This window comes from Pygoscelis adeliae, unplaced genomic scaffold (genome assembly GCF_000699105.1).
Source record: "Pygoscelis adeliae isolate BGI_AS28 unplaced genomic scaffold, ASM69910v1 Scaffold155, whole genome shotgun sequence".
Classification (NCBI taxonomy): domain Eukaryota; kingdom Metazoa; phylum Chordata; class Aves; order Sphenisciformes; family Spheniscidae; genus Pygoscelis; species Pygoscelis adeliae.
In genome coordinates, this window is record NW_008824932.1 from 1,269,160 (window position 1) to 1,283,110 (window position 13,951).

General features: G+C 37.1%; 1 protein-coding gene across 1 annotated transcript in view; it reads left to right on the forward strand.

Moving 5' to 3' along the window:
- The window catches only part of CLSTN2 (calsyntenin 2), a 268,987-nt gene that overhangs the window by 179,267 nt on the left and 75,769 nt on the right, over positions 1-13,951 (forward strand). Inside the window, exon 6 of the mRNA XM_009325105.1 lies at positions 4,880-5,029. Within this exon, the coding sequence (XP_009323380.1) occupies positions 4,880-5,029 (150 nt within the window). The remainder of the gene's footprint in view (positions 1-4,879; positions 5,030-13,951) is intronic.

Consider the following 13,951-nt stretch of genomic DNA (forward strand, 5'->3'; position numbering starts at 1 on the left):
CATAATTTCATACCAGGTTTGTGACAGATATCATGGATATGGATACACTGAGATTTGTATGATACAGAGCAGGCATTTCTATTCCTTATGCCTTTTCAGCACTCCTATCACACAGTGCAGCTGGCTCACGAGTGATCATGGGTTTCTTAGTCTGAGGCATGATCAAAAGCATGTGAAGTGTCAGGAACCCTTGGTTACATCTTTGTCCTCATGTGCCTGCGACCTGCTGTTTAGCAAAGGCAATGAGAAAATCATTGATTTAAACATGACTTTAAAGCCTGTAGTGAATAATTGGTATAAGGTTGTAATACTTGCAGTTTCTTGGTCATGAATTCAATTAATATTTTTTGATCTATTTGTTCACTAAAAGAACAGCCCTGCCACAATCAACAGTAATCCCAGTCTAATTTGCAATTTTTTTAGATAATGGTAATTGCTTAAACCCACTGGGATTAGAGACAGAGTTAGAATAGATGGTTGCACTTTTATTTTGTGACAGAAATATGTTGCTTAGTTCCAACACATTTCACTGCTGAGAATGCGTCTGTGCCACCTTTCTCTGGTGCAAATTCTTTGGCATTGTGTCCATTTTTGTTACCTATAGGATGATTAAAATAGATGTATGAGATGCCTGGGACTGTCTGTTAATACTGTGCTAATTAGGATTTTGTTTATAGGGGTTTTACCCATTGTGGAAAAACAAATCTATGTTCTTGTGTGTTCTGCAAGTTATGATTTTATCTGCTTTTCAGTAACATTAAGTGTGGAATTTCATTGCCCAGAAAGAATACTTAACCAGATGCTTAAAATCAAATCTAAATATTGCAGAGGGCCCCAAAAGGAGGGGGTGTGTGAGGAAAACATACCATTATCAGACCCAGATGGTAGATTTTTTCCACCACCAACCTATGAAACTAACCACAAACACAGGCCTTTAGAAAGATGAACATGCTATTCCATCAGCTTTTGTCTTTTGGTAGATCATTGTCTTTTTAGGCAAAACTTATTTCTTGTATCTAGATCAATCCAGGGAGCATTTTGTCCTGAAAAATTATGTTATACATTGGGGAACATTTGCAGAAAGGAAGAGAGTGCTCCAGACTGTAGCAGTGCACAGTCTACTTCACATCACCAAATTGAGAGGCGTAAGCGGATAGGCACCCAGCATTCAGCTCTGGTGTAGTTCTTGTAGGTCTTTGTAAGTTAGGCACCTAAAGGTGGGTAATATAAAGCTTCCCATTTACATTTGGCAACTTTGACCCTTGGTATGCAATTCTTTGTGAATAAAATTACATTGTGTTATGAAACCATAACACTAATAAAATTGACTCTTGTATATGATGAGCCTAACTTGGAAGGTAATGAACTCTTGGTCATAAAATACAATCATGTAAAGGCAAAGGACAAATTTATGTTTTGCTATGCAAAGAACTGGAACTAAAGGTATAATATGTTTTAAGAGACTTGTGCATGCAGTTTAGTCTAGCTGTCCTCTAGCAGAGAATCCCAATCAAGTCAGTTGTCGTATCAATATTGTGTAGACTTTTTTCAGGTAACAAAAATTAAACCACAATGCACAGATCTGTTGCAATGCCAGCAGAACAATATTTTTATGCATTTTCTGCCTTCATTTGTCAGGGATCGTGGTCAGATAAGAGAATTCAGATATAGATACAAATTCTATCATGGCTCTGACCTACTCTCATCTCTAAAATGGGGATAACTATATTTGCCACCCACCGCTGGGAAGCACTTCACAAATACATATTCAGATTGTTCAATATGAAGATGAGTTACTGACTTATCTGTCCAGTCACTACAGGTTCTATCAACTTACATATCTTAGCAAATACACATGGACAGGATCTCCCAAGCTTGTCCTTTACAGCACTGAGATCTGTGTTAGGAGCTATGCCAACTTCATCTTGTTAGAAAAGTAGTGAAACTTACTTATAGTTAAGTATTTGCATGTGATATTTATTTATTAAACCACAATTTCTCTCCACTATCATTGAAAAGTGCATCTTTTTGACAAGAAGCAATTCTAATCCTTCAATTGACTTACAGTCAAATACAGCTCCTGGTGGCTCTTGGCAGCTGGGAACGTTGAGCTGCCACTGTTATGAGCAGACTGAAGTCAGAGGCCACTCATGTGACAACGCTAGCCCTCATCTCTTGTAAGAGTTAGGAGATTCAGTTTTATACTTCTTACACACGCAGGAAGTATGGAATTTAAGAGGGAATTGCCATAGTAAACTAGTCAAGCCTTTCCCCGTTCTTGTGACTGCTCCAAAATAAGATGAAAGACAGCCATAAAAGAGGGAAGTCTGTATCAAACTATCCCCAAACCTGACCCTAAAGAAACAGAGGTGTGTCCTCAGGCAGGAATTTTTATACTCCTGTTATCACTTATCTGTTTTGTGTTTTTTAAAATCTCTTAAAGCTCTGGGTACTTCCAGGAAGAGATTTAGAAAGCCTGAGAAAAAATTGATTTTATGGCCTAATTGTGAACTGTGTAGAAAAGTACTTACTTCTCCCATTAAAATTTTCTTTTTTTAATGTTATTGATTACCTTTTTGTTTATGGGTGAGATGTAAATAGAAATTCTCAGTCTATTGTCTCTAAAACTTTAATTAGTCTGTATTTATAGTGCTTCCCTTCTGTTCACTTCTTAATCATATCGATTAAATTGTAAAATAACAAATAAGCATAAAGCATCAGAGGTAACAGAAAAATAGAATAATTACAAAAATCAATAAACTCTTGGGTAACATCTGCAAGACATCCAAATGACCTTCCAGAACACCACCTAATAGTCAGAATCTATGTAGTCCAAATCTTAAAAGACCATAATGAAATACAAATTTTGGAAGATACTTTTCATGAAATGCGAATATGTTGTAATGATTTATGAATCTTAGAGGACAGTTAGTGTGCCACACAAGTTCTAGCAGTCTGCTAAGGTAGATTCAGACAATTTTGGTTTCTTGAGAATGATCTCTGCTGATCATGGACTACAATAATACCAAGGAGAACCAAATAGGGAAGTATAAAGATTCATGTGAGAAGTAATATAGTGCAGAAAGGAAAGAACAGCTGAGCAGATATTAAAGGAATAATTAATTATACAGTGGCAATTTTTCATCAAGTCCTCTTAGGAAGGTACTAATCAAGCAACTCAAGATAGTAAAATGGGTAAATTGTTTTGCCAATTACTAACTCAAAAATAATGTAGTAGTGGATATCGTTATTGCAGTTGCTTTTGTGATGGGAAGAGCTGTCTACATGGCAGACTGGAAAATGCCTGGCAAGGTGAGGTGCCTGAGAGAGAGAACCAAGGAAGCTGCAGGACACAGTACTGTTTCCATATTAGCCTTCAGCAGGTCATTCTGCTTCTCCGTTTGAAACGAAAATAGTGATAGGGCTTGTTCCTCCCTGTGCCCTGCTCAGGAAGGGAGGCGTAAAGACTCGAAGTCAACAGAAAGTGAGGTATTGGGCTTGATTTATAGCTGCAGATGTAAGGGTCTTTTTAAACTACAGATTTTGAACCAGAAGACGGTGATAATTGCATAAGCAGACTTCCTTCAGGCCTGACCTGAAAAGGTTTGCATCAGTTTCAATTAAACTACTAAAGTTGGCTTTAATGTAGTTGTAGTCAGAAAAGTGTTGGGCTCTGACAAGATAAGGAGTGTGCATCAGAGAGACACCTGCTAAAACCCTTTGCTTGTCAAACTAATGGAGGTTTAGTGAAAGACTTAAGTTTCATTCATCTGCTTTCACCTCTCTCTCATTCATTTGAATGAATAAAAAACCCCACACCCAAACCCCCAAATAATGCCAGCATGCTTAACAGATACTATAACCAGCACCTATGGGAATCAGATCACTGTATCTGACTAAATTCCAGGATTTGGGTGCTTCCCATGCCAAATTTAGCCCAAACAACTTGATTTTGCAGATCCATGCTTGAAAACAGTTAAGTTTTTCTTGAATTGTAGAACAAACATTGTCATTCAAAGTGATGGTATAACCAACAGGCCTGAGCAAAAGTGTGAAACATTACACAGTCAAGTTTCAATTTGAGCAAGTGCATTTCAGTGGAAATGGACAGAATTAAAATGCTGAACTCATTAATTACAAAACCATACATTTTGCACAGTAATCTTCCAATCCTGCAGGAAGTACTCCGAGAAAGATCTTTCCCTTTCCTTGTGAAAGTTGTAATGTCTTTGTTCCCAAACCAGGTAATTTGTCGCCTTTGTGTGTGTCAGGTTTAGCCTGTTGTTGCTGATTTTTATTTTCTGTGTGATAACTGTGCTGCCATATCAAATACTGCTAAGCGCTCTAACGTAGAAGGTCATTCTGGTTTTTTTTCCCATTTTTAAAACCCACGGAAAGGTGTTAAAGGGCTAAAAATCTCTCTCACCTAAAGGGTAATAGCTTTAGGGGAAAAAAGGAAGATACTGAGGCTGGGGAGACGTTCAGCAGTGGATCTCAGGAATGTCGCTGCCATATTAAAGCAGTGTATTCTGTGAAGATGTGGAAAATGAGGTTGCACCTACTCATACTTTACATCAAGATGTAACAGCTAATTAGTCTTACAGTCTTACTTTAGAAAGTTGTTGAGCAGATGTTTTCTAATATAGACATGCCCATATTATACCCCTAGCATCTTATATTTGCCTAAGAACTAATTTTATTTCAATCCAGCAGAGAAATAAGTACTTCCCATTCCTCATAACTGACCTGCCTGTGGATGTCCCATGTGCTTCAGAGAGCTTTCTGGTCACAAAGGACTTAATCAGGACCCAAATGTTACAGTCTGTATATGCTTAGCCAAGAAGTAATTTCTGAATGTTATCTTATATTGAATCTATAGGTAACATCAGAAACACCGAGAAACTGAACTATGATAAACAGCACCAGTATGAGATAATGGTAACGGCTTTTGACTGTGGGCAAAAACATGCAACAGAAGATGTCTTAGTACGAGTTAATGTCAAACCAGTGTGCAAACCAGGCTGGCAAGGTAAGGTTTAATAGTTTATATATTTTAAATCTCTTTTCTTTGGCGTTTTCCCTCTGCCTCACAGTAAGGAAACCAAGGCGCTTATTGAAGTGGTATGGAAAACTCCTGCTATTTCTTATGCTTACTTCATTCCAAGCCTGTTAACAAAGTGGATAATATTCCCATATTTGTTTATATTTGCCATGTTTCTTCTCTAGTCAGAAGAAAGAACAGAAAAAAAGACAGATTTCTATTCTAATAAGCTATTTTATGATTCAGTCTGAATATACTGAAATGTTAAAAAAGTGCTTCTGATTTGCCTTTCTCGTACTACTACTTTAAATAAAACTTTTGAAGCCACCATGACAAGGTACTTTTCCCACGTGCGCCAGAGTTGTTCAGATTATCATGTTCCAGGTACAGAATTGGCTTTCATGTGCATGCATGCATCAAGGCACACTCAGCTGGCAGTGGGAATGAAGTGCATTTTTTTTGTCCTGATTACTGTCTTCATATTGAAACATTTCAGTAGGAATTGATTTTCTGAAAAGGTTGTAAGGATCTACAGTCTACTCTGTCTAAAATGGAGAAAAACCCAGCTGGTAATGTACCAGGAAGATAGATACGCCACAAATTATAAGGAATTAAGATGAAAATGAGGGCTGGATTAGGGGCAAACTAACTGGATGTAACCACATTATGCACATGTCATTCAGGACTAACCTGACATTCATAATTGTAATTTTTAAAGAGAATGATTGAGAAGGCAAGAAAATCAGTTTTGCTGTTCTGCTTGAAGGTAAATTGGCAGACTGACATTTAGAAGGAAAAATGTTTCCTTTGTAAAATGAGAAGCCCTGGTCTAGAGGACCTTGTAATCAAAGAATTGTGGAATATCATGATTTCATTTTCACAGTCCTCACTTAGAGCAGAACCACATTTTAATTTTTCAGGTATGTACTAGTTCCCCACCCACCCAAGTATTTTGAAGAGCATTTTTGTTAAAGAAAATAGAATACATATGAACTATTTCAACATTTTCTAACTGATCTTATTGTTCAAAACCCCATGATTTATTCTAGAAAACCAATATGGTCTCTTTACACTGTAGAATTGTTCTGTTTCCATTTTATGGAGTCATCTCAAATAAATTAAATACTCCCAAATTCTAGCTTGGAACTTGTATTAGAATGGGTGCAATGGATATTTTTTTTTTATTTCCATATTATTTCCATTTAGGTATTTTATTGACTGAATAATTTTTGCCTGGTTTAATGGTGTGTTTATATTACCCAATATTGTCATACTTATTTCATAGTTCAAGCATCAATTATAGGACAGATGGTCATTGCTGGTCCCATCAGGTGGGTATAGACAGCAGGTAGCCAATAAAAGTAATAGAAACAACCTCAAATAAGGCTTGTTTTATTTTTTTTTATGCTTTGTTCATCTTAGATTATGTGAAGTGTTTACAAGGTATTTAAGTTTAATGAAAAGCTGAATTCAGGTATTGTTATTTTATGCATGCAAAATTTATTTTCTTCTCTTCTAGAAGTCAGAGCTGTATGTGGCTGATGGTTTGGTTAACACTAGGTATTAACATGACCAGCTGCCAGCTTGTTATTTTTAGTGTGATGGTGAGAAAATAGACAAAGAAAACAGCATATATGAAGCAACAACTCAAAAAGAATGCAATACATCATAAGAAAGTTTAAAGCAGCCTGTCTAGAGCATCTCAGATAGGAAAGGGTATGCCTTGATAGCATTCATTATGCTTGAATTAGGGCTTTTTGTTTATTTCTGTGGCAATTTGGCACAAATATTCTTTCTCCCTTCTGATCTGATAAAGTTTTATGATGGGTCTTTATCATAGGCAAGGTAAAAATATGAAATAGCTCAATATGTTCTGCTCTAGCATATTCCATGCTATCCATGTGGAATTGTACCTTTCCATCTGTCAGACAGATGACTGCTTCACTTCAGTGGCATGTCTCCAGGTCAAATGGCACAAAGTGCAAGTGGATAGTGTTTACCTAGTCAGAGTATAAGGTCTTTAGGTAAACAATTGGGTAGATATGACTTTAGTTCTTAATTACCAAGTCATTAATTATAATTTGAGATGAGCTGCAACATAATACTTCCAGAAATTTCTACGTTTCTCTTAATGAGATTTTTTTATTCCTACTTATTTCTCAAGGTGAAAATAATCACGTAGGTGATGTTTTCCACTTTGAGCCAATACCTGTAAGAATTAACTGTTGCTAGGGAAAAAAAATCAAATAAGCAAAACTTACTAATAGTATTTCCAGTACCTAAAGAGGAAATCTGGAGACTGGAAATGGAGGATCTTTGTAGTGTTCTTTCTTCCCTGTGTCTGTCACTCTGACTTCCGCACAAAGAGGCAGCCAGCAGGTATGCTCCACCTTCTTTGAAATAATGATACAATTGAAAAGATTGCATGGCTAAGGGAGGTACAATAATGCTTTGCTTAACAGAAAAGATGAATATTCTGAGCTTCTGATTATAATATAAGAGTTGCCAAAATATGATATATTATTTTTTCTTGTTCTTCAGTGTTAGCTTGAACAGAAATACTTGGAATTTCAATTTATAGCATTGGCAGTTAGTTCTTAAAAGTTGCTGGCTTTAGTAACCTGAAATATTGTGCAGTTCTTCCTGTGACTATTGTGAATAGAGATTGTAGAAGTCTAATGCAAATTCAGTGTTAAAAATTTCAGTGCAATAAATTTCAATGCGGATGCCCTTCAAATAGCCTCCATTGTGTGGGGGTGGGACAGAGAAGAATAAGTTCATGTAAAATATACAAAATTATTCCTGTTTGTAGAGGCCAACTCCACAACTGACATGTATAGCAGAGCAAATGAGACTCAACAAGCCAAGGTGCTATCCATTAAACAATATTCTCTTGGGCTAATAGCATTTAATTCTTCATTAAATCTAGGAGCTACTTCCCTACTCTTTGAAGATGGACATTAATATACAATCAGCGAGCATTCCCACGCAGACATTTTCAAACAACAAGCCTCCACTCTATTAAGAGGCTACTTTAGAAATAAACTTGACCCAAACTGACAAACCATTCTGAGCAGACCACTCTGAAATGTTATTAGTATTGTAAGCAAGCTAAAAATGTAAATCAATGAACTGAATTAATTCCTAATCAGTTATTTTAGTTGGAAATTCTCATTAGTGAGTTTTGTCAACTAACTTTTACAGCTATGCTACAAATTCTCTTCATCTGTTATCTGTGTGTTAATTTCCATTATTTTCAAACAGTGGAGTGATCACTTAGTGCCAGGTAAGTAAGGAGACTACATTATAAAGAGCAGCTAGATGATAGTATTTCTGACACCATAATGGGTAGATTTGCAGTTGAAGTTATTTGCATTTTTTGTTTAAAATTTTTTTAAACACCATTAGGGGGTTTCCATACTAAGAAAAACCCTATTATCTTCAGCACATTCCCTGATGTTCTGTCCATTCCTCCAGGGCTCTGCCTTTCAGTTCTATGGACACAGAGCAGACACTACACTTTTTCCTGTAGACTCACTTCCAGTGTGGTCACAAATATTGATTTCTGTAAAGTTACTTCTGCTTTATTCAAAGCAGAGTAGACAGACTTGTGACAACACAGTACTAAATATCAATATAGTATTTTCATTAAAAAACATGAGGTGAAATAAGAAGGAGTCAAAAACCTGTAATCTAGACCATGTTTCCTGTAGCTCATTTATGGTACCATAATTTGTCTTTTCTCATTTCTGCTACCTTTTAGGAACAGTCTTCATAAAACCAAAGAAGTTACTGTCCCCCCTAGTGGGATAACAACTGGAAATAAAATATAAAACAATGTGCCAAAAGATGCAAGATAGCAGAAAGTTGAAAACAATTATTCCTGTATCAAGCTCTCTGGTGGATGATTTACTACATGGGGAGAAAATAAAGAGGAGTTTAGCCTCCAAAAAAAATGAAGGGCAGAATCATGTTACCAAAAACTTAAAATGTTTTGAGACTGCTGGAGGTCTGCTCAACTATTGACAATTAAACCAAACATCAGGTTGTTCCCTAAAATGCAGTTGACTTTAGACAGGAAGCAGTTAAGGCATAAACCAAAAAAGCTCCTCTAAACCAATCAGCTGAACACCCCAATAAATATCAGAGGACTTCGCCTTTTCTGAAACAAACAGAGAAGATTGAGTGTGTTTCTTGGGGAGATAAAGAAGACAATTTTTTTCTGCCAAATTTAATGTGGCCCTTGCATAAGCAATGCTCACTAACCTCCAATTTAATAGAAAATTAGGACTCTGATTAGAAAACAGGATTTCACAGCATCCAGCCTGAAGTGTTTTACTAACTTGAAAAGATTTCCTACACTTATTGTTATGTCCTATGAACCCAGATACACACTTAACCTGATTACCTGAGGTAACAATATAAAGTAGAAACTCCTTAAATCTCATCTTAAAAAATGTTCCTTAAAAATTCAATGACTTTCCACTTAGTGTTTGCTTAAAAACAGTTTTGAAATAAAAGCTGCTTTGTTTATTTACCTAATAGACCATAAAAATATTTATTAGTTAATGTATCAACGATATTGCATGTTACTACTTCCTTAAGGCACGTAGGGCTCACTAAGGTGATCTAGGGCTTCGCTACCACTGCAAGGCACATTCTTACCACATCTTTAATGTTGACTTGTCATTCAGAGGCCACATATGGGTCAGATCAGCTCGCTTTGCCTGCTGAAATATAATCTTTCTTTTGTTTGGGCAGGACCTTCTCTTTTAGTAGCAGGGTGATCTTAGATCACTTCTGAGTCAACATACTTCATAGATGCTATTGGCAGTAATGCAGAGTGATTTTACACTGGTATTCATCAGACTTTCTAGTAAAATCTAACTACAGAGGAAAACCAAAATTGTATTGGCTTTTGAGCTGTCAGTGCCTTTAACAAGGAGCAGTATGATTACTAAAGCAATTGGTTATTTGGAGGAGGGTGGTCAAGTACAGAAGCCTTGCTTATGAGAACAATATTCCTAGTCTTCAGGAAGAACTTCAGAAGCCCAAATATTTTCTCCAATAAATATAAATCAATTTCTATTCTTCTTGTGTACGTACCTAGCAGTTTAAAATGCAATGCTTGTGTTGTCTTAGCTATAAGATATTTACCCATATTTTTTAAAATGAAATTTATTGCAAAGCAGGGAGCCTTTGTGCCAGTCTAGTCTTGGAGCTGCTGTGTATGCATTAGCCATACATCCTTAAAACAAAGTAATCATAACAAAATGCTTACATTCAGTTATTAACTTGAATGGCACCACTTTAGTAGAATACCCACTCTTTAAATACCCATTTCAGACATTTGAAAATTAATTGAACTTCAGAGTACATTTGATTTTTGAGCTCAAAGTTTACATAAGTTCATACTTGTTTATGTACTTGTATCAGCATTATCTTTTCTTCTGTTTGACTACCAGACATATTTAGAAAAAGCAGTCATACCTGTTCAATCTAATTTTTAAGATATGCTTTCCTTCCCTCAGCAAATTCTGTGCATGTATTACAGCTAAATACCTTTCCTGAATACTCCAGGTAAGGTGTTTTGACAGGTTTCTTATCACCATAGCCTCTTACAAAAAAAGAGTGCTTTATTTCTTCCAAGACTACCTTTCTTTTGGCTGGCTGTATCAGACTGGTGGCTCATGGACATGCTGTTATTGACTTAATGGAATCAGCTCTTTTGCCATTTTTCAGTGATGACTCACCAGTTTGCTGAAGTTCCTGAGCATGAACTGGCACTTTGTGTCATTACTGCAAAGCAATATTTCTACACACCAGTTCTCAAGGTCATCTTATTCTGTGCTGGGGATATCCTCTTTCTACGTTGACTTCCAATGTAGAATTGCCTTCCAGTTTTGTCACTAGCAGAAGTAATTAACACAGTCCTGGTTTTGTGCCAAGACCATTAGTGGAAATATCAAATAACAACCCCAAGGCAGATTCACAGGGATCCTTACTAGTTACTTCCCTGTGTACCATGAACTTTACATTTTCAGAGTAACTCAGTATTGCCCTCTCTTTAGGCAGTTCTGTATATATGTTACAATTGAAATACTAAAGCCTGTCTTTTCCATCTTACTGATGCAAGAAACCATTCCTTTTAGATCTATTTAACTGGATTCCTATTTCCATGTACCTCTGTGGAAGTTCACTCCTTTGTTCACCTTTCTGCATTTACAACTACAATGAAAAAGTCTTTCCTTTTTTTTTAATTTTCACTGCAAGATCTCCATGAGCTTCACTGGGACAATTATCATTTAATTGAGAAATTTCTTACCTCTGAGATGTAGCTGACAGCTGGTGGTTCCATTAACGTTTCCCCTGCTCAAAAGTTAAAGCACTACAGGATATCCAGTTAGGTTTGAAGCTTTTCCCTATGATTCTTTTCCTCTGCATGTAAAAACTTCCACATATTCTTGCACCACAGGCTTAAAAATTGCAGACTTTTCACGTAAGTTTTGACATGCTCAATTCAATTGCTTTCAGTAACTAGTCCATGTAGTGTTTCAGAGTCCATCTTTTGGAATTTGGGAAACTCTTTGTATACTCCTCAGTAGAGAAATCCCTTGGAATACCAGGATCCAAACACCAGTCACAGCCCTTGTTCTCCAGGATAACTAGAAAGCTGCCTCTTCCCATAATGACATCTTTTTGTGGTAGTTTGTCCTTCTGAAAACATTAGAAGCCTCTAACCACATCTAAACTTGGTATCAAGAAGCAGCAAGAGCAGGGCTACTCCCAAAAGGAAGGCAAGCCTGGAGCCGATTGTAATAACAGAGCTGGCAGAGCCTTCATCACCAAGGGCCAACCCCTCACCCAGCTGAGGTGAGCAGGGCAGACCCAGAGATGGGGGCCAGGTTCAGCCAAGAGCCCAGATCCTCAGGCATGTTTCATGGTGAGGAGGCAGGTCCCAGGAAGTCAATCCATAGATGAGAGTTAGGATCAGGTCACTGGGCAGATCCATAGTGATGAGGCCAGGCTGTCAAGCCAGAAAGCCAACCCACGGGTTGACTTCTGGATAAAGGGACCCTATGGCCAGAGCTGGGGCTGAGCTAGAGACCAAAACCCCTACAAGCACCACAGGTCAGACCAGGACTGAGGTGCTGGGGCTGAGCTTAAATAGAGCTCCTGGCCCATGGGTGTGAATGGAAGCTGCAGGCGAGGCTTATGGAGGCTTGTTAGGGCTTATTAGTGCACCTGGGGCTCTGACACCCAGTTCACTGCAAGAAATAGCTATTATTATTCAAATGCAGTCTCACAACAAATAATAGTTTAACCTATGCTGTTGTTTCTTAGTTTTTAGATTCTTATATGTTTATTTTGCATAATTAGGTACTATTAGGGCTTGGGGTTTTATCACTCGATGGAGTATTCAGTGTCACTAATTCAGGCACAACTGCTGTTCCATTATGGTTCACTAAGTCCTGCAACAGCAGACTTTACCACTATCCCGCAGTAGTCCAAATTTCTCTCTCTCTCTCTCTCTCTCTTTTTTGTTGTTCCTTAAACTATCAGCATGCTGCAGAAAGAAAAGGTGTATATGGATGTTTCTTTATGCTTATGAGATCTGCATTCAAATCTCTTGGCAAACCATGGTGCCTTAGCAGGGCTTTGGAAGTTAGTCGGAGTCTTCTCTTTGCTATGGAGAGGCTTTAACTGGGTCAGACTTTCTGATTATCATTTCCTTACCAAATCACTCATCATATTTAACATGCTTAGATTTGTGTGTGACATCAGATTTAGCAGTCCTGTCATTTGTACGTTACTAGCTTGTAGATTAGCTGTCAAACCTAGAAAAGTTTATTAGGGCTTTCTTTTATTTTGTTGTATGACTAGTGGTGCTGGATGCAAAATGATCTTTCCTCCCTTAAAAAAGATGAACAGAACTTTAAAGATTGTTTTGCAGTGTTGGTTAAAAACATTCATATTTTATGTATACATGCATATGTATGTATGTGTACGTATACGTAAACATATACATTTCATGTGTAGGTATATGTGTATTCATGTATATGTATGTACATACGTATATTATACACATATTTATGTCAATTTAAAAATGGGGGGAAATATCGTTTAATAAAAAAAATCCTAAATGGTATTTATGTGTGTTATTAAACACACACAAGAAGCATGATCCTAGCTGATAACTAGATCTCGTTTCTTTTTTGGCATACTTTCTACCAGACCTTCCTAGCACAATACATGTCTGCTAGCAGTGGTAGGAGTTGTGGCAACTGTTGTAAAGCTCCATGCTTGGATCCCAAGAGAAAAAGCATTTTTTTTTCTGTCAGTGGTGACTGCTTGACCCTTTAAAACTTAGAAAATTATATTCTGGGCAGCACACAGTGACATTGATGGATCCTGGAAGTAGCATTCTGCTGATGCTTACTAGCTGATTTGTGGCCAGTTCACTAGGGGACATCCTACCAAATTCTCTCCTTTGTAAAATGATCAATTTCACGAACGGGAAACTGCTTAGACAATCTGAACAGACCTGGTTATTTTAAGTAGTTCAGTATCTTCACAGAAACAAAGGTATTTAAGAAAGGGCCAGGCATACATGCGCTACCAGTCTTTTTTCTAACTTTCCTTCTGAGATGACAGGGCATAGCAGATGATCCATTTTAACATCAATGATATACTTTGTTAACTCAATGTTGTTCACCTGTAATCTGTGTCAAGAAACAGCATTCAGAATTTCTTGAAAGGTCTGTTGCAAGGCTGAGATTTCCTTTTTAGCAAGTAAAAATTTTTCAGAAGGTTTGAGGAGGGTTACTCAGGAAATGGGGGAGTGGAACACATAAGGTGATTGCTTTGTGTGTCTTGGGTTGTTTTTTTTCCAATTGGGAAATGAAAATC